The sequence below is a fragment of the Xenopus laevis genome, chromosome 7L, assembly GCF_017654675.1.
Source record: "Xenopus laevis strain J_2021 chromosome 7L, Xenopus_laevis_v10.1, whole genome shotgun sequence".
Taxonomy (NCBI): Eukaryota; Metazoa; Chordata; class Amphibia; order Anura; family Pipidae; genus Xenopus; species Xenopus laevis.
The window spans coordinates 9,048,178-9,071,061 of record NC_054383.1 but is presented as its reverse complement, the minus strand read 5'-3'; the positions used below and the strand labels follow the sequence as shown (position 1 = coordinate 9,071,061).

The 22,884-nt window shown below is 33.6% G+C and overlaps 1 protein-coding gene across 1 annotated transcript in view; it reads left to right on the top strand.

The window, feature by feature from the left end:
• LOC108695740 (protocadherin-15-like) overlaps window positions 1-22,884 on the top strand; it is a 555,442-nt gene that overhangs the window by 463,678 nt on the left and 68,880 nt on the right. Inside the window, exons 27-28 of the mRNA XM_041570198.1 lie at window positions 5,177-5,304; window positions 19,123-19,338. Coding sequence (XP_041426132.1) covers window positions 5,177-5,304; window positions 19,123-19,338 — 344 coding nt within the window. The remainder of the gene's footprint in view (window positions 1-5,176; window positions 5,305-19,122; window positions 19,339-22,884) is intronic.

Here is a 22,884-nt window from a genome sequence, read left to right as displayed (position 1 = left end):
TATACTTTACCTGCCTCTATGCCCTCATGTCTGTATACCTCCCCAGTAGGTTCATTTTACCCTTCAAGCGATTAAATATTCTCAGGTTTGTATCTTCCTCTTTAAAGATGTCAGGCAGACACTTCTATTGGCTATTGGGATTTCCATTGTGAGTCGATTTTACTTTGCTTTTATAGTCACACAACCATTGTCAGGGCATATTTCATATGGTTTTTCAATGTCTCTTTCATCTACTAACGCTTTCTTCAATATCACACAACTGTAGTTTTGTGCGAATCGAATAGACCAATGTCTCAAAGTCAGTTTATTGTTTTTATGTATGATTCTTTTATTTATTTCTCTTTTTTTTGCGTAAAAGTTGTGTTATGTCTACCCCACCATATTTAGTAAATAAACAGACTGCCCCCTCCAACAAATCCTCATATTTCAAGGTGCTATATGGTATAATTGAATAAGTGAGGGTGAAATACATCATATCAAGAACACTTAGGGGCTGATTCACTATGGGTCGAATATCGAGGGTTAATTAACAATCGATATTCGACTAGTAATTTAAATCCTTCGACTTCGAATATCGAAGTCGAAGGATTTAGCGCAGAAAATTCGATCGAACAATCGAAGGATTATTCCTTCGATCGAACAATTAAATCCTTCGAATTTAACGATTCGAAGGATTTTAATCCAACGATCGAAGGAATATCCTTCGATCAAAAAAACTTAGGCAAGCCTATGGGGACCTTCCCCATAGGCTAACATTGACTTCGGTAGCTTTTATCTGCCGAACTAGGGGGTCGAAGTTTTTTTTTAAAGAGACAGTACTTCGACTATCGAATGGTCGAATAGTCGAACGATTTTTACTTCGAATCCTTCGATTCGAAGTCGTAGTCGAAGGTCGAAGTAGCCCATTCGATGGTCGAAGTAGCCCAAAAAAACCTTAGAAATTCTAAGTTTTTTTACTTCGAATCCTTCACTCGAATTTAGTGAATCAGCCCCTTAACTACTAAACTGTCACTTTAAAACAGCATTTATTATATACAGTTATAATGTATTTTACTACTGCATCACACAGGGAAAAGGTTGGATAATCTATATGCAATTATTAATACAATTGCGCTGGGATAAAAAAAAAATAGAACTTATTATGGGGATATCCTTAAAAGGCTTGCTGAACTACATGTAGCTGGATCTTTATAGGTCTCTTTTAAATACTCATCCTATTTATAGGGCATTTAATAACCACATTGGTGGTTACTGCATTTTGCACTGCATGCCTAAACACTTTGAAAAACACCACACTAGCCCCATATATAACCTAAAGCATACCCTCCATGGTGATAATTAATGTGGAGGTCTTCAATTCAGCCAGGTGGTTCATGGTAAGTTCAATCCCTTGCACCAACAACAACTTTCATTCATTGATTAAGCCAGATATTAGGGTGGTCAGTATTCAGATAGAAAAAACTCTTTGGTGGGTGGGTACTCTGGGTAGAAGCAACATTGGAAACTACTACAACAAGATACATGTTCACAGCCTGGAAAATGGATCCTATACCTGTATTTTACTTTATAATATAGACTTTGCTTTGTTCAAGATTACCACACATTATAGTATTTCCCTTGTTCTGTATGGGGAAGAAAGTGGCACAATTTGAGGGTAGTGATGGGCAAATCTGGAAATTTGTGAAATGGCGAAAAATGAGCAAAATGCATTGAAGTCAATGTGCATCAAAATTATTTTGATGCATGTCAATTTTGACACAAGCGACAATTTTTATACGCACGACTCTTTCCTCCAAATGCATTAAAGCCAATGAGTGTCCGAATAATTTTGACGCGCAACAATTTTATGCACGAGACAATTCTGACACACAACACATATTTTTGACAGAGTGGATTTTTCGGACTGCGACTTTTTTGCCGCAGTTTCGTGAATTTATTCGCGGGCAGTGAAATGCAAAAAGTCGCCGCAAATCCATGCCTGGCAAATTTATTCCCCCATCACTATTTGTGGGCTTTATTTGATATTTTGATTGTGTTTAGAGTACTGGGGGAACATAATACTATACATAGTTATTATTGATTCTATAATAGTACAACATGGAGCAATATTCTTTAATAAACTTGGTGTCTTAAATGTTAATAAAAGATTGCAAAACTAATAATGTGTTAAGCCCTCCATGGTGCAGTGTCACGAGTATCACTGAACTCTACACAAAATCCCCAATAATAAACTTTTAAAATAACTTTTAGACAGTACAATAAATTGAGCTTTCATTTATTAAAAATCCAGTAGTATGTATCATGCATGTAAACAGCATTCCATAATAGTTTATAGCACATAAAAATTCTAGATTTGGACTAGGGGCTCTTTTATTAGAGATCTACCATATATTGCACTGTAAGTCCCTAACTTAGGTGTATGCACATACTCGGGTCACAAGGAGTATACATTTGATATCCCTGGTACTAATAAAAAAATTTAATGAGGCATTTACTTGTGGATCCTTCAGGATTTTGTTTTTTATTAATGTTCTTTGAATCTAGCTAATTTAAATACAAAATGTGATGAATGGTCTTGTACATGCATAGGCAGCATTGCTTTTCAAAAAGTCTTAGCCTCCATGTGACAAGGGATTTCATTATGCTCCCACTTGGTAAACTAAAGGGGGTCATTAACTAACAATTGGATTTTGATTTCTTTCCACAAATCTCTAAAAAAAATAGTTTTTCTCATTATTTTAAAAATCTCTAAAAATTCAAGTTGTTTTTTTTGTAAATGTAAAAACCACAGAAATCACTAATACAAAACTTCAACAGGTAAAAGTTGTTGAGGTCCTATAGAAGTCAATGATAAATGTGCTGATCTTTCAGGACTGCTCTAAATCAGTTCAGACTTTTAGAGGTTTTCATATTTATTTTCACTAGCAATAGTACTAAAAACTCAAATTTTAGAGGTTTTCAAGTAATTTGCATTTTTTAGAGCACATCTCAGTGTAATTTTCCTTTCATACATTTGTAATTTATCGTTCTTAATAAATCTCATGACATTCATAGGTTAAGGGAGTTATATACTAAAACTCTAATTAATCTCATGTTTTATAAAAACAAAGTCCACCAAACTCCCTTCCATGAATTGAACTCATTTATTAATAATTTTTCTCAAAATTAGTTTTTTCGTAGTGAAAAAATGTTGCAACAAACTTAAGCATCAATTCTTATTGCATGATGGACTCTCTGAAAACTCAAATTTATTGAATAGTTCCTTGGAAACTTGACTTTTATAGATTATCAAACAAAAACACTGACTATATTGGATTATCCAGCACAGATCGCAATGCCAAGAAACAAATTCTGCCATTGACTTTTACAAGATCTCAGGTTAGAGATTACATTTTTAATTTAAGATTTTAAGCAGCTTTGGGGTATAATAAATCTCTAAAAATTCAAATTTTGAAAAATTTGAGTTTTCCCCTTTAACACCTCAAGCAGATAAATTTGAAGTTCAATAAATGGGCCCCTTAGACTTTGTAAGAGTAGATGTAGTTTCAAAAACCCCTAAAACCATGAAAATGAGACTGTTGATAAATAGGTACCTATATGTGTCTCATTCCCTAATGAATCTGTGATTTTTTAGATCATACTGTTAGTCTGTTCCAATCATTTAAAGTTATTTAGCTGCTACCACCCATACCTTGAAATTTACTTTTTTCTAAAAGTATTATATTTTGAAATGACATTTTGTTTCCAAATGTATTACGCACATTAGGGTTATTAATTATTTATGGTGTCCATCTTATTTTAACATTAAATCAAGATAACTCAAAACTAAGTATTATCAATGGCGTACTTTTCTCACTTGTTTTGTATTTTACAGGAAACTTCTACATTTTTCCTTCAGGTAACCAAAACTGGTATCCTTAGGTTGTGTATTAGGCTGTGATGTGTATATACAGTGTACTGTATATAGTTTATTGGATTTAACATTCAGAGTATTTAATTGGTTTAAGCATACCTGAGAACTTTCTGGGTTTGGGCTAAGCTCTCTAGATGTGCCATTTAACTCAATCACTCTTTGATTGATTTCCTGGTCTCTGGATGACCAATGTTCATGGGTATACTTCCCAGCGACAGTGTGTTTTTTGTGTATGTGTGTGTTTTTAGATTAGCTCTTTTTGTGTTAGATATGGGAGATATGGAAGTTTCATAATCAAGACAAAACAGTATTAACTATAACTACATTACTTTGGTTGATGTTGTGAATGTTTACATATAACTAGACCAAATGTATTCTTGGAGTAATATTACTGGTTTATAGGCAAAAGGGAGTTAATGTATTCTCACATATAATGTATGTATATCTCAAGATAAAATAGATAATTATTAGTAATGGGCGAATTTGGTGAAATTCGCGAAATGGGCGAAAAATTAGCAAAACGCAAATTTTGCTACTGGCGACAATTGACACACATTAATGTCAATGGGCATCCATTTAATTGTTGCCGGCATTGGAACTGTCGCCGCCATCAAAAATGGCATCAAAATATTTTCACGGCAAATTCCCAAATTTATTCGCTGGCAGCGAAACGCTGAGAAATCTGTGCCTGCCAAATAAATTCACCCATCATTAATAATTATGCTATACAGTATACTTTTGTTTCTGCTGTTTCTTCAGAAAAGAAAATGGGGTTGCTTGAGTCGGCATTAGGTGACAAAAATGTTATCTTAATTAAATATCTTACAATGACTTGAATATTTTTCTTTAAAAAGAGTTTGCACATTTTTTACTGTACGTCTTTTAGATTTAGCTGAGAACATAACATGCTTATAATGTAATTTAAACTTTTTCATGCATTTGACTTCACAGATGTGAAGTGATTCAACTAAGTTATTAAATTCAAATCTCTTAAACCAAAAGGATAAAAGATATTGCTTAATCCAGTTCTCATGCAAACCACTGTATGAATAGATTTGAATAGATTTGTCGTATAACATCTTAGCCAATGGAAAGCATTCATCACTGCCAAATGCTACACAAGTGAAACAAGATTTACAGTATATTTAGTCAAAGTAATTTGTTCACCACCATTTGTTTCCTAACAAAGCCTTACATTTTAAGACTTCCACTTGATTTGTAATGAACATTATATTTATAAATAGTGATTCTATTTTATTCTAGGTAACACGGCTACGGTTTACATTGAAGTACAAGATGAAAATGACCATGCACCAGTGTTTTCCAAAAAAGTCTACCTGGGTGGAGTTTCGGAAGATGCTAGAATGTTTGCTTCAGTGCTTAAAGTTAAGGTAAAATTTAAATCAATATGAAAAGGAAAAGTGGTGTTGAGTAGTCACAATAATAATATGGCTTTAAAGTTTTTTATATTGTACAATAAGTTTAACATGCAGCAGTATTGATGTGTTTTAGCTACAAATTTTAATATCCTCACCCGTGGACTATAAGATATGGATGGACCACTGGGATCTGTTGTACAAATAACAGTTGGAAGGACAACAGTGTTACATATTCTGCATATGGAGTATTTACTTTTCTTTTCTTAAATTGAATTCAGACTAAAGGATAAGATTAATTTAAAAAAAAAAAATAATTAACTGCATATAATTGTATTTCTAAAGGATTAAAAAGATTGCTTGGTAGACAAAGAACTTGCTGCCTTAATTGTGTGATTTGAACCATTTGTAATTCAATTCACTTGTACATTTAATTTATTTACATTTGATTTCCTTTTAATTAGCTTTTCTCAGTCTGATAACTTATGTGCCATTAACAAGGCCTACGGGAAAAAAACACCTTAAAAGCACTGGTTCTGCTTGTAAACCTTTCCTGAATTTTCTCATGTTTTCTGAAAAAAATTGAGCTTAATAAATTAGATAGCAAAATAAACCTGAGGTTTACTGCCTTGGGTTTTTATGTTTATGTTCCCATGTGTCATAACCGTAAATGTCTCAGTTGGACAATATTAACAGAATATTTCAGCTATTCCCAAGAGAAATTCTGATTGTGGGATTAAATTATTATCAGTATAAGTATTTATCATAAGTATTTATAAAGTGCCAATATATTCCACAGTTCTGTACAATAGAAAATGCAATAGGAACTATGATAGCAAATACCTTTTTTGTTTAAAGTATTCAATGTGATTATTTTTCTAGTACAATTGAAAGAACTTTAGCAAAGCAGTGCTGAAGAAGCAACCAATCAAATAAGTGATAGCAGGTAGAATATTAGTATCAATGATCTCAATGGTGTCCACTATAATGGAATTTTCCACTAATCTGTGATCCAGTCCAATTTATTATCCATTTAATAAACTTAACTAGCTCATTGGAAGTGATCCCAGCACCTGTTCACTGCAGCTGCACTGCCTTTGTTTAATGTTGCAATTTCATTGGTTCTTGACAACAAGGATGTATTCATTCTCAGTATCAGTTATTTATGATAAAATCACACATTTGCTACCAAATTGCACGGCTATAATGCCTGTGAGGGGCTTGAACTACATTAAACTTTCAGAAAAAAATGATGAATGGAAATCTGAAATGTTGTGCATTCCTGTTATTATAAGTTCTTAAAAAACAACCCCTTCCGCCCCTACTGCCTTCCACTAAGACTGAAATAAGTTCATAACCTACTATCTATGAGAGGTATCTTTATTTTTCTTCCCCTTGTTTGGCAACTTCATATGGATAGAGAGCAAGTTATTGAAAACTGACTCACTGAAATGTGGCCTCTCCGAGAATAACATATTTCCACAATTTTATTATTGTCAGTAACAACAGGGGTCTGCATTTGTTTCATCTGGTCCAGCATATCTACCAGCTCTATTTTAGGCTTTTCTTATTGTAATGTTCTATTAGCATGGAATCTGGTTTTGAGCAATTATTCTTGCAAGTTAACAGAATATTATCCTCAAATCAAATCAAAATGAAGTTAACATTAATTTCACCCAAACCCATTTTGGGAGTTTAACAAGGTAACATCTTAAATGCTCACAGCTGATGTTTATAAAACAACAACACCATAAATATGTTAATTGTCTATACAAAAATATACGCTTCTGTATGCCAATCTTTGCATGTAATGCCATTAGAATTTACTATTTTGTCTCATTCCACATTTTATAGGATTTAATTATCTGTTGACAAGATCAGAATCATAAAGTCTGTTTTGTGTTTAAAAAGCCTGGTGTTATCTAGTAATATTCCCTGCATGATAGAGGCATGACCTACAACACTGAATAGTGTCAAAGTACACTAGTTTGAAATACAAGCAATAGATGTCTGCTTGTTTCTCAGATATTAGAAATATATACAGATGGAACAGGCTTTAAAACAAATCTACCTTATCATAGAAAACACAATTTTTCAATTGAAGTGAACGGTGTCACTGTGCAGCATGATGAGTTGTGTACAATGTATAAAACACCACTAAAAATGATTTCATTTGTATAATGTTTTCTTGGTGCCTGACTGATACAATGTTTGTTTTTGCAGATGTTGAGTCCTGATTTTGTTTAAAAACAGTATTTTTTACATCGGCAAGAAAGTGTGATCCCCACATTCCATTCTCTTTGTGTCACTATGATTTAGTTGCATTTTAAATGTTCAGTGAGTTAAAAAGAGAATTTGGAAATACTAATTTAATTAAATTTGGGGAAACAATTTCTACTGTCTATACGGACAGTAGATATTGTCCTGAAATTTCAGGACAGGATCTATCATGTATCTATCTGTTATCTATCTATAATTGTATCTCATTTTATATTGTCCTTAAATTAAGGATCACATATACAAGGTACAAATAGGTGGAAGATTGTCCTACTTCCACAAGCAGTAGCATGGAAGCTTTACATCTTAAGATGTGAAAAGAGCTGTGAAGTGGTTGTACTGGTAGCTACATTATGATTCAAGAACAGACTGGATACCTTTTTTTTAGAAAGTTGCAAAATAGAGGGTTAATGAAATTAACTCTTAGGGGCAGATTTACTAAGGGTCGAAATGAATTTGAGGGAATTTTCTAAGTAAAAAAAATCGAAATTTGAAGTAATTTTGTGGATATTTCGACTATGGAATAGGGTACTATGACTTCGAATTTACTTCGACTTCAATTCGAAGTAGGGGGTCGAAGTTTCTTTTAAAGAGACAGTACCTTGACTATCGAATGGTCGAATATCCAAACAATTTTTAGTTCGAATCGTTCGATTTGAAGTCAAAGTCGTAGTCGAAGGTTGAAGTAGCCAAAAAAAACATTCGAAGTTCGAAGTTTTTTTTCTTCTATTCCTTCACTCGAGCTAAGTAAATGTGCCCCTAAATGTGCTAAATTTCAAAAAGACAATAGTGAACCAATTTACACATTTATATAATCAAACAATTTGGAAATGAATGTACATCAGTGCTTATCACAACGTTTTGGTCTGCTCCTAAGACCTTTATATATATATATATATAGAAATATTCCAAATTTTGTTACGTGTCCGCACTTTGTTGTAGTGATTCTCGGGGGGGGAAGGTCAATCCATAGACATATATTTCAATTAGGACAAACTTTAAATAGTGTTAACAATACAAAAGGTGCCAAAGTCATATGCAAATTAATTTGATTGGCCATTAACCACAAGCACTATGATGTCACTTTGGCGCCTTTTGTATTATTAACACTATTCAAAGTTTGTTTTGCACATGGGAAGTTATCCTTGAAAAAGGTCGTTGGAACACAGATATGTGTAATTAAATAAAAATGTATTCATTCACATATATATATATATATATATATATATATATATATATATATATATATATATTATTTATTTAATTTTTAATTTAGGGTTGCCATGTTACTGTATGTTCATTCTAGGTTAGGAACACATTAGTTCTTTATAAATAATAGATCAAACATTTTTCTTTGCAGCTGGAGATAAAATAATTTCAGCCTAGAATGTCAAGTAGGAAATAACACATTCCTATGAAACCTTCATAACAAAGAAGTATTTTATGGTATTGAAAAGATCTTATTAATATTTAGAGGAAAATTGGGTTACTTGCTTTCTATAGGAAAAACTGCAAAGTGGTCTTTTTTTGTTGCATGAGAGGAATGAATTGGCTTTTTTACATGGCCAACAAATCACTGTTCAAATACAGACCACATGGTAATTACACCAAATGACAAAATGATTCAAATTCAAAACAGTATGCAAATGCACCCAAATGTTAAAAAAACACTAAGGAAATTCATAATAAGCATTTCCATTGGGGTAGACATTTTTAGTACAAATAACTGAGTGAGAGCACTTTTATGCCAAGCAGAATTGTAGATGATGTTTAGCTATTTGTTTGCTTACCCTTTCATACTTTTATGGAAGCTGAGATCTGGTAAGTGTGAGCTTTGAATTATATTTTATATGTGGTTCTTTTGTAGCATTGATTCTGAGAAGTTACCTGTGGAGGTTTATAAAATATATTTTGATGATCTCTCTTACTCAGAGATTGTAAAGCTGCTCATGGTGGAAATTGGCAAACGTGAGATGTTTGCAAAATCACAAATTCCAATGAACACAATAAATGCAAAGTTTCTAGTTAGCTAGATGATTGTCTCTACATTATATATGTAAAGGCAACCCTCCAAGAAGAAGATTTCCTGCCCAATAGAAAAAGAGCCTACATTTATCTCACCGTTAGTGACGGGCGAATTTATGGCGTTTCGCCGAAAAAAAAATTGCGAATTTCCTGCAAAATTCGCGAAATGGTGAAAAATTTGCAAAACGGTGCCGGCGTCTTGTTTTTGACGGCAGCGTCCTTTTTTTTATGCCGGCATCCGCAAAACCGCTGGTGAACTTTCGCTGCGGTTTCACAAATTTATCCACCGGCAGTGAATCACGGGAATTTGCTGCAAATTCACGCCTGGCGAATAAATTCGCCCATAACTAGTCACCAAGATTGCCTCTTCATTTCTTACAGAAACAGATTATTTGAATGTTGCCATAAATACTACCAAAATATTTTAAAGAATCTTTACTTTGTTTCCTGGTCCCATCCTGATTGTGTTAAACCATTTTGGGCTAGGCCACATAGGAGAGGATGTGTAACTCGCTGGTACTTGAATCTATAACTGACCCATAGTTGTTCTTTATAAAATAGGAAACATAGTTAACAATATTCACTTACTATCTGACCCAGCATACAATGCCCTCGAAAGATTATCCTGGACACATTAGCCTCTTTTCTAATGAATATGCCTGGACTAGAAAACATTCTGCTCTTCTCATTGAAGTCTCTGGTTGTTCTACTAGATACCCTCAGATCCCTGGGCACCATCCATCCCTTACAATGAGAGATGCACAATAAAAAATTTAAAATAGCTGCACTCATAACTCAAAATATCACCTAACATTCCTGACCAATTGTGATTTTCTACCTCCCACAAGGCATGTCTATAACTAGATATAACAAATAATTTCACCCCCCTCACATTCTATAAGCACTCTATTTTTACATTAATTTATAATATGTTTCAAGTAAAGACAGTGCAGAAATGAGTTTATCTTGAAAACTTGTTTTTATAATATGTATTAAGATTAATGTTTGCGTGAGAAAAAATCATGTGTAGAAGGTTACCAAAATGACTCTATATTAAGTAAACGGCAGTTGCCTGAAGATCAGTTTTTTGAAAAATACAAATATCATTTAAACACATGACTAGAAATCATGATTACTTAGCTTTTTATTTACTTTCCAGTCTTCAGAGATGTGGTTCCTAAAATGTCAACATTGCAAGACTATAAATTGGCTATTTGATTCAACAAAGGTGGTTTCTAGAATAGCAATTTATATTTGGAAAAATGTTACCAAAGTCATTTTAAATTCTGTTGAAAAAAGGAAAGTTGCTTAGAGTGAGAGAATGCATGGGTAGCTGTTAATTTATACTTAAAACAAAAACCAAATAATATACTGACTTGCCCAAAATAACATTAAAATGGTATTTAGTAAAAGGAATGATAATAAGGAACATTATATAACCTTTTTTCTGTTATATTGAAATTATTTGATAAATGGAGATCAACCTTCGTTTCACTTTTATTTCTCAGAACTGTTTTTATAACATAAAATATGTTAAATATTAATACGAATAATTTTGATGTGCGACAATTTTTACACGTGCAACTCTTTTGTACAAATGCATTAAAGTTAATGGGTGTCTAAATAATTTTGATGTGCGACAATTTTGATGAACGAAAACTTTTTTGTTGCGGCAAATTATTCCACTGTGAATTTTGCAAAAACATTTGCAGTCTGCGAAATCTGGAAATTCGCTGTAGATCCATACCTACCGAATAAATTCGCCAATCACTAGTCTCAATAGCAATTTGTTCAATTTATAATGATGAAAAACATGTGATGCTTTATAAAAAAATGAAACCTACTTTCATGGAAACCTTTGAAGTGTGACAAAGGAAATGTGGCTACATTTATGGTTCAAAAATATGGACTTTAATACCCAGTTACAAATTATGAAATTAGATTTTTTTCCATGACTCAAGGACGGTTGGGAAATGTTTAATTTGGAGTGTATTTTTTAGTTAAACTGATATGCTCTTGAATTTTCATGATTAGATCTATATTCGTGTACTTGGTTGATTCTTTTATTAACATATCTTATCAGAGTAGCAGTGTGAGAGTTATCATGTACAGTAATAATTACAAATAATGATAATATGATGTAATTTAAAGAATTATATATACAGTTATAAGATACGTTATCCAGAAAGCTCCAAATTACATATACTAATTTTATTCAAATAATCAAATTTTTTAAAATTGATTTTCTTTTTCTTTGTAATGATTAAATAATACATTACACTTGATCCAAACTAAGATATAATTAATCCTTATTTGAAGCAAACCCAGTCTATTTACTATTTAATACATGATTTTCTAGCAGAGTTAAGGTATGAAGATCCAAATTATGGAAAGATCCATTATTCAGAAAACCCCAGGTCCCAAGTATTCTGGATTAGATGGTCCCATACCTGTACTGTATGTGCCATCTTCTTGCAGATGTATAATGACAATGAATAATGACATGACTGATGCTTCCAATATGGCATTCACTTTAATATTCATCACTGTGAATTGGGAATAGTAATCATTTTGATATTATTTGCTTTATAAATATAAGGCTTTCAATTCTAAATGGTGAGGCAAGAAACACAATGGAATTCCTATTTTCTCCACAAATCTCTAAAATTATTTTTTTCTGTATTTCTGTAAAACTGTATTTTCTTATAACTCCTTACTTTAATTCCAACACATTCAACAAAAAAACAAAATATTTTTTAAAATAAAATCAGTACAAAATTGACTTTATATAACCGTGGCCATTCACAAATATATAACTTGAGCTGAAATGATTTGTATTCACCACAGGCATGTTGCATGGACAGGGAAATAATGAACTTATACTGCTCTTAGCGAGCAACAAAATCATAATGCAATAAAGGCATGTATTCTCTTGTACCAATAAAATGTCATACCCGAAAAAGCTATTTGAGGTTACTCTAAAATGTAATTTAAAAATTGCACTCCACCTATTACTAAAATGTTATTTATGATTTTTTAACTTCAGAATGGTTTAAAAAAAGTAATTTGTCTTATCCAAATGCATGTAAAGGCCATTACCTATATTAAATGTATTCTCTGCTTCAATGTGAAATGTTAAACAAGCAATGACATTTATCTTTGTTCTTGAGCTGTTCTGCATGTGTTTTATATTAGGAGTAATATATGTAAATTCTAATTAATGCACGGACTTGATGCTTTGTCTCTCTAATGAAAATGGAATTGTTGTCAAAGTGGGTACAAGACATTTATTTTATCTACTATTTAAATGATTGAAAACGCTGAGTCCATTTTTTTTCCATGTGTAGAAAGATATTCTGTTCTTAAAACTTCTTGTTTTGTAAACAAGAGAAACAAAATATGCATTGATATGTAGTAGATTTTGCCAAAGCATTTGATACCGTGCCCCACAAACGACTGCTTTCTAAACTAAAGTCTGTTGGGCTTAATGAATTCGTTTGCACATGGATAGGAAACTGGCTACAGGATCGGGTACAGAGGGTGGTTGTTGGTACATTCTCTACTTGGAGTAAGGTTCTTAGTGGGGTCCTTCAGGGCTCGATATTGGGTCCACTTTTATTTAACTTGTTCATTAATGACTTAGGGCAGGGCATTGTAAGTAATTTATCAGTGTTTGCAGATGACACAAAAAAATCCAATTAATTCCATCCAGGATGGATCCTTGCAACAGGATTTTGACAAACTGGGCAATCTGGGCAGCTAAGCGGCAAATGAGATTCAATCTTGATAAATGTAAAGTCATGCACCTGGGATGTAAAAATATCCAATTATACCCTTAATGGGACTGCACTAGGCAAATCCATTATGGTAAAGGACCTTGGAGTCCTTGTAGATAATAAACTTGGCTGTAGAAAGCAATGCCAGTCGGCAGCATCAAGGGCAAATAAGGTCTTGAGATGTATTAAAAGGGGCAGAGAAATAGCTATGAGGAAAGACTGGCCAAATTGGGGATGTTCACACTGGAGAAGAGGCGCTTACAGAGTGATATGATAACTATGTATAAATATAGGGGCTCATATAATAATTTCTCTAATGCTTTATTTACCAGTTGGTCTTTCCAGCTGACACAAGGTCACCCATTCCGTTTAGAAGAAAAAAAGTTCCGCCTAAATATTTGGAAGGGGTTTGTTACAGTGAGAGCTGTGAAGATGTGGAATTCTCTCCCTGAATCAGTGGTACAGGCTGATACATTAGATAGGTATAAGAAGTACTTGGATGGCTTTTTAACAAGTGAGGGAATACAGGGTTATGGACAAGTTGATCCAGGGACTAGTCCGATTGCCATTTTGGAGTCAGGAAGGAATTCTTTCCCCCTCTGAGGCAAATTGGAGAAGCTTTAGATGGGGTTGTGTGCCTTTCTCTGGATCAACTGGCAGTTGGGCAGGTTAAAAAAAAATGTAAAGGTTGAACTTGATGGACGTGTGTCTTTTTTCAACCTAACTTACTATGTTACTATGTATGTGGATATAGGCAACCATTTCATTGACAGAGGGCCTCAGGTGATCTATCCTCTAATGGAGTTTACTCCAATGAAAATATAAAAATAACCCGTCACAAATTATTTTCTACTTTACTAAAAATCCGTAATAGAAAATTATTCTTCCGAGTTCAGAAGGTGTATAAAGAAATGCATTGTGCTAAATTTAATTTTAAACACTTTTTCTTTTTTTCAGGCAATTTTCAAATTGCTAGGGTGCAGCAGCCACAAATTTGGATGAACTGATACATTGATCAGCTTGTTTCCTGGCAATTAAGTACCTATTTTGTGAACTGTTAGAAATTATTTAGGATTCCCAAAATGTTGCAAAATGTGGCCATTAGTCTTGAAATATGGTCCATGTGTGGATCTTATTATATCCCATAGATATCACTGTGACCCTCTAACTGGTTTTATATATTTATGTACTGAATGGTGCAAATCTCTTTAAAACAAATTCAACTTTTAGTTAATACGAGTAACTTTTACTTGTACTAAATCAATTCTCATGATTGTTGGTAATGCACTACTGAAACTTCAATGTTTTTTTTTTTCCTTCAGATTGGCCTTATACTGAACATTATGTCCTTACAAAATAATAGTAAAGTAACATAGAAAAGGAAACAATCTATTACTTAACCTTCCCAGTGATGCATTAGCCAATTTAGCCATGGTTAAATTCCTTTCACAACATAACCACAATCTTTCCATGGGTTTATACCCATGGAGGCCTTCAATGACTATGTAATTTAATGATTACTTAATCTTATCAGCAGAATTGGCCTGTGACACATCCATAGACATCTATACCCATAGCAACTACATAATAAATAACCCTTTATGTTAATGCTTAACGTCTTAGTTCAAATGGCACATGCATTTTTCTGCTTCTTTGTGGATCAATGTCTGTATTGTTTACACCATATTAATCCAAAACATTGTCAAGTTACTGAAATGATATTGTAGCACTGGTCCTTTAGAAATCCAATACATTATTTTACTTCAAAGCATTGTGTATTTATGCATTTGAAGATTAGAAAAGAACTTCATTGGACAGAGTTCTTCTTTCATTTATTAACCTTGTAAGCAAGATGAGAACATTGTTGGTCAATTCTATTTTATTTCTACGACATACTTTATGCAGGAAGACACTACGCTGCCCTTCTGTGCACCATTTGAATAAATCTATTTAATGGAAAGTCTTTACACACAAATACAAGTGTATTGTTTTCAATTTTTATACAGATAACAAAGGCACAGATATTTTCTTTTACTTTACAAGGCTTTTGGGGACAGACAAAGATACAAATATACAGAGATAATTGCTAACATAACATTTAGTGCTTTAGAAAAATATTCCATGTTGTTTTTCTGTATTCAAAGCCTATACTGTCATATACTTGTCTTCCATCTGCTGTTGTACAGAAATGCTATTTTTACCTGCTATCACAAATTATGTTTTTTTTGTTCTGATAAGCACACTAATAACATGAGTCTGAGAGATGACATACCTAACATCTTACATAAAACATCTGCAGAACATTAAGCACTGTTTTCTTACAAAGCCAGCTTGGAAATCATTGCCATATCCACTGAAAACATACATTTGTTATCAGATATTATCAGTCTGTTATCAGATGGGTTTTGTAGAAGAAACATATATAAGTATACCCTGACATACTGAAGTAGTTTTTTAATAGCTGTTTTCTTTGTACTTACTTTTTTCATTCTCCTTTCGTGTTTAGAGCAATTTTTACTTGGTAAAAGCCCTGTAAAGTTGTTCCAACCATTAACTATAAAAGTTATTGTGTGAGCTAAAGATCCTATAGAAATGGACTTTTGTTAATGGATTCTGTAAGGTTTTATGGTGACAATGGCCACATCAGATATCTAGTAAATAACATAAATGTGCAGCAACAAGAAGGACAGCTTCCAAGCCTTGATTCCCATAAACTGACCCCACCACCTCCTGCACTTCAACCTTGAAGACACAGTAAGGACATTGAGGTTGCGATATAAATCCACAGTTTTTTTAAACATACAAGTATACAGTTATACATATATAACAACCATTAAGATATAATTAAGTCCAGGTTATACAATAACAAGAACATGTTTTACTCATGGAATGCTGGCCAACTCAAAATGAATGTGTAAATGGCGGCTATGCTGGCCACTGGCTACAAAATAGATTAGTAGGCAATGGGTAGCATCTAACCATGAACTTCACACTCCTGGCAGCCCTGTCCAAGGAGCATCCACCACTAGCACATCTATTCCAAAAACACCGGGGCCTAGCACCTCCCCTAGCAAAGATTCCAATGTCAACTGTGACTAAAGAATGTCATTTGAATAATTTATTCACTGACCCCATCCCCATGGCAGATGTTATTCCTCACCACAGTGTCCTGCTTACACAAATTCTCCCACCTTTCTCCACCTATTCTATCCCATGTTCTTAGTCTATTCTCTTCCTGCTAGTCCCTTCCTAGCACTGTCAATGCTCCTTTTCTCCCACAAAGACGGAACCCTTTACAGTAAAATATTGATGGCTGCTGGCCATCTCTTATTGATGCAACCACTCTCTACTAACAGGGCCAGGTTTTTTGGTTTGCTTTATTAAGAAATTGTCTCATTTACTATGAGGTACAAGACAAGATAAAATGTAATTTGGTTAAGCAAGCAAATTTCAGTGGAATCAGGAGAAACATGAGGTAAATGATACTCCCATCTCATGTCAAGCACATAGGAATAGGAGGCATCAGCAGAACTTATTATTTAAAAAAAAGTTCATATAAAATAATTTGTTATAAAAGTATTTATTGACAATTCAGTAGAGCAATTGATGTTTTTTTGTCTAAATTTTACAGTTGATCATACAGTTGATTTCTTACAAAAATATTTGCAAATATCTTATATGGGCATATTGTATGATAATTGGAGCATTTTAATCACTGCTTCTGAACTGTTCAAATCAAAAACAATTCCTGCAGGTTGTTTTCCCCAGTCTGCATGTGAAAGGTTCTTCACTTACACCTACAAAAATCTCATGGAAGTTCTTATCTAGCCTGTTCTCATCCAAATGGACAGCCATGATTAACCTAATAGAATAGGTTTCAGACATAACAAACCACTGTATTGTTAAACAGATGATTGTTAAGGTTGCCATACATGGGCCGATAAAAGACAGACCGTGTCAGCAGCTTATTGGCCCATGTATGGGGCCCCCCGACGGGCTTCACCGATCGAGATCTGGCCGAAAGTCGGCCAGATCTCGATCGGATGGGACGAAAAATCCCGTGGGATCGCGGCCGCATCTATTCGTTGATGCGGTCCCGCAATCCGACCGCCCATTTCCCATGCGTTAGGATCCGATCATGGGGCCCTAGGGCCCACTATCGGATCAGCCCGATATTGCCCATCTCAAGGTGGGCATATCGGAGGGAGATCCGCTCGTTTGACAACATCGCCAAACGAGCGGATCTCTCAGTGTACGGCCACCTTTAGTTGCAGAACTGGGCTTTTTTTGTTTTTTTAGCAACATGAGTTCCTGCCAGTGGGAAAATTAACTTACTGCAAATGCAAGAAGGGAATGGCTATTTTTTATTTAATCAGTTGCAGTTGAGCTTTTTACTTCACTGGTAAGAATACTAATTAGTTGTGAAATGTGCATTATCTTCGTGTGTACAGCAATATTCCTACCAGGAGCTTCCTTACGTGAACTTTCTGAAAACACTTGTGTACGTTAGAGCAGGCACTCAATGAGCAGTCCATCACAGGTACCGAAGTAAAATAATTGTGGATTTATTTAGTACTGACAAACAGAGGCAGCCCTACGAGTTTTGTGTTAATGAATACTTAATCACTGGCTAAATTAAAATTTCTATTGCAAGATATTTAAATAAGAATTCACATATCACATTTATTATACTGTATGTACAATTCCACAAGTGTACAAAATCACATAACAAAATGTATAAAGGTTAAAAACTCACTAGAGGCACTCCCACAGAGGGCACACCAAGGGGCCCATATACTAACCTGAAATCAAATTTTTATTTTTTTCCAAAACTTTCTAAAGATTTGTGGTTTTCTTTTTTTACTAAGCTCTAAAAATTTGAGATTTATTAAGTGTAAAAACCATGAAAATCGCTAATACAAAACACCATGTAAAAATTTATTTTGTCTTCAATGATTACTCAGGAAGTCCAGTTGCTCTGTATATACTTCTACTAAATATACCATGCTCTGGATGAATGAAAACCTTCATAGATCTAATTTTCAGAGCTTTAAGAGGTATTCATCTGTTTTGTATGATCGTTCAACATTATTTTCCATTCTTACTTTTTTATTCAGATCTGTAGTTATTTGTCGTTATAGAGCAAATGAGTTTAGTCATGGTTTCAAACCTTCTAAAACCACTAAAATTCAACTTCCAATAAATAGACCTCCGTGTGTCCCCCATGTCTGTGCTAGAAGTGAAGCTGACTCAAAACATAATGACTTTATTGACAATGTCAAATATAATCGATAAGAAAAAGTTATCTTTCATCAAAAATTATAGGAGACATCACATTCCCTCTGGGAAAATCTAGTAGCTAGTACGAATATTCATCTGGTCTCACGATGAATAAGTTTACCAGACCCCCTGACTATGCCTTGTATTGAAAAGTAATTTCAATTGGCATCACAACATTCAAAAAATGTTCCCTATCTTTGAGGGCTCTACTTGTTTGCCATGTATTGCTTACTACATTTTGCACATAATATAGATAATGTTATGTGTATTGAAGTTAATATACTGTTTTTTCTTAAAGATCTTTTTGTAGAAAAGGAGAAAAATTAATCACTTTCACTGATATAAGAACGTGCTGCATCTGTGGCTCCCATGTGATCAGAGAATAGTTCCTGGGGGGGGAGCACATCGAGAAATGTATGATTATACATGATATGTGTGAATACTATTGCAATTTCCTATATTTATATTTTTTCAGACCACTGATAGAGATACCGGCAACTACAGTGCCAACAATTACAAGCTGGCAATACCACCAATCAAAGATAGGAAAGAAGGTTTTGTCATCGAAATACACTCTGGTATAATTAAAACTGCGATGCTGTTTAAAAACATGAGACGATCGTATTTCAAGTTTAACGTGATTGCAACAGATGATTATGGAAAGGGTCAGAGGAGCACAGCGGAAGTTATTGTGAGTACTGGAAGTGTAATTAATGGCTACTTTGTTGAGAGTTGGACGTAATAAGTATGCTGTGTTAGTCAAACATGAGGTTTTTTTATACAGACAGAAATTAGAATTCTCTGCACTCACCAATACCACTAGATTAAGCCACTAAAAAGCCCTCCCCTTAAAAAACAAAATAGGGATAGTCCATATATTGCAATATAGTCAAGCTAGCCAACTACGTCAAAGTCATCGTTGGTCTGGTCAGTCCTACACTCACTTTCATCTGATTCATAAAGAATGATTCTAATTCATTATACACACACAGGAACAAAGTTATACCAGCAACCTGCTTTCCAAGGTTAAAACTCCCAAATGGGTTCCTTTTTATTGGATACTACAGGTATAATGTGAATGAACTTTGGTGTGATGGGAGCTACATCATGGAGCTGACCACTTTATTGAATAAACTATGACAAGAGGGAAAGTTGTGGCGGGGTGGTTTTAATAAGGGTACGCCCATAAAATACATACAACAAAGAGGAAATATCCTCTGCACTCACTCATTATCAAAGGATATTCTATTATCAATATTTGTTCTGTTGAGTTGGAATTATTTTGCCTATTTAGATACTATCAAAAATGTCTGATAAGGTCAGAGGGATCATATAGTTCAGTCAGATTAAAATAATACTTTCAGATGTTTCAACAGGTAAGAGTTCATAAACTTAGGAGCGGTCTCATTAAAATTAGAATTTGAAGTTTTGGTGAATTTTTTGTTTTGTGATTCAAAACATCTCCTATTTTTAAAATTTTCTCATTCAAGTTTTTCTGACTTCTAATGGAATATTTCTGTTTAATTGGTCAAATAAAACTCTTAGCAGGAGTATATTCGAAATTCAATCTCTTTTACTATTCATAGTATTACAAAATGTAAGATTGTTAGAAGGTTATTTATTAAGGTTAAATCCAAAAATACACCATTAAAACCTAAAACCTGTTGAGGTCATGAATGAGTCAATGGCAGAGGTCCCTTAAACCATTTAAAGATGTTAATAGCTTGCATGATTATTTTCAGAGGGTTTTGCCCGAAAACTCAATCAATTCAAGTGATTTGAGTTTTAATTAGAGTTTTTGGGTTGTGCAACTCGAACTCATAGAATCTAGTCTTTTCCATTAGAGTTTTCTCTTAAATAAGAAACCGTTTGAGTTGTGAGTTTATTGAAGGTAAAAAAAAAAAATGCTAACGTTTAGCTTGATAAATAACCATCTAAAAAAATGGCATGATGCAATTTTATTTTGTTTGAGTGTTTTTACCGAAACGAAATACAATCAAGTATTTCTGAATCAAGGTTTTTTGTAACTATGCTAGCAACCAAGGAGAAAACTCAAATTTATTTGACATTTGAAAAAAAAATGAATCCTATCTCATGGTGTCTACTTTTACCAAAAGGAAAACAAGAAACACCTTATATAAACTGCTACTTAAATGACCTGACACTTACCCATCATTCAGTTTTAATGTTTATTAATATAGCTAAAGATCACTTAAGGTGAAACACTGTACATCTAGATAGAGCAGCTCAGCAAATAGGGGGCCGATTCACTAACTTTGAGTGAAGGATTTGAAGTAAAAAAACTTTGAATTTTGAAGTGTTTTTTGGGCTACTTCGACCATCGAATGGGCTACTTCGACCTTCGACTTCGACTACGACTTCGGATTGAAACTAAAAATCGTTCGACTATTCGACTATACGATAGTCGAAGTACTGTCTCTTTAAGAAAAAACTTCGACCCCCTAGTTCGCCATCTAAAACCTACCGAACTCAATATTAGCCTATGGGGAAGGTCCCCATAGGACTTTTTTTGGTCGAAGGATAATCCTTCGATCGTTGGATTAAAATCCTTCGAAACGTTCGATTCGAAGGATTTAATCGTTCGATTGAAGGATTATTCCTTCAATCGAATGATCGAACTATTTCTGCTAAAATCCCAGTCGAATATCGTGGGTTAATTAACCCTCAATATTCAACCCTTGGTGAATCGGCCCCTAGGTGTCCCACTTATGTACTAAGCATTCTTTTGCAACTGGTCATATTACACTATACAGTAATTAAGTTAATGAACGCTAATCAAATCATCATTACATACTTGTTTTCTTTGTTTTGTGTAGCTCAGATTTTACAAGAGAATGTATCTAATATGTGTGCACTTTCAAATGGGATAAGACAAGTTGATCTAGAGTGCAAAAAACTATATTTTGTCACACAGTTCTAGAAAGCTACAATTATCATATGGATATAACAAGGACACTTAACTCCAAGTCCACTGACATCTTTTTGACCCTTTAAGGTGATGGCATGGAAGTTTGGTCACTCACAATAAAATATCCTCCAGTACAGATGACAATATCTTTAAAATTCACCAATGTATAGAAGTCAGTCTTAATCTCTACCAATAAAACACATGAATTACGTATTTTTTGTGAGAAGGCAGAAAACGGTATTTTTGCACGATTAGAGTTTTTAAATGTTTTCAATGTTGTATATTCAGATTGACTTTAATGCAAAGGTATTTGCAGATATTTTATCACCTGCATTTAAGGGACTATTTATAATGAAATGTAAAACAACCTACACCAGAAAAACAGTGTAAAAAGCTGTTTAAAATAAATGGTGAATTTTCAAGATGAGTGTATTATTTTACTCCACCCAGCCACCAGATTTTATGCCGTTATTTTAAATCACTTCAGACCACACATATTCCTTTAAAGTCAATGGGAAAATTTAAGTGGTAAGTAAGTTCCAGCAGAAGTCACTCTAGAAAAAAAACATAATGGGTGAGCGCCATATTTTCCAATATCATTTTTAAGAGGCTGCTTTTTTTTCCAGATTATCCAGAGTATCCAGAGGTACACGATCACTAAAAATGCATACACAACTTGTTAAATACACCTTTTTTATGCTGCGATGCCTGTGGTATTATAAATAGGCCCCTAAAAATTTACACATTAGTTAATATTTTATGAATCCAATAAAACCCAATTTGAATCAAAAACCTAATTTTTCTTTTAAGTCCTAAGTTTTGAAAACACCTTAGGTTTTAACTTAAAAAAAAAAACTATTTTGTTTTATACCATGACAGCACATAGCCTGTTCTGGAACTGATGGCTGCTTGTCAGAGCTATTGATTGCATTGCAAAGGTCTGTTCCTTCTATTCTAGAAGTCCAGATTCCTAGAGCGAGTTTGAAGTCATTCTAATTGAAGATAAATCCTTAAACCAAAAATTAAGTGTTATCGCTCTCACACTTGTGTGTGAGTAAAAATCATTTTGGGGAATTATATAACAAACAGAAAGTTATTTTTATGTTCTGAAAATAATGGAGTGTAACAATTTGAAAGTGTGCGCTGCATAATAATTTGGATTTGCAGATCGAAAAAATAAAACATTTCTATAAATGCACCTTATGTTGTATCATAGTCTATGTTTCATTTTGTGGTATAAATTCAACACATTTTTAATTACCCATATAAATTTAAAGTAAATGCATTAAAAAATATTAACTCATTCAT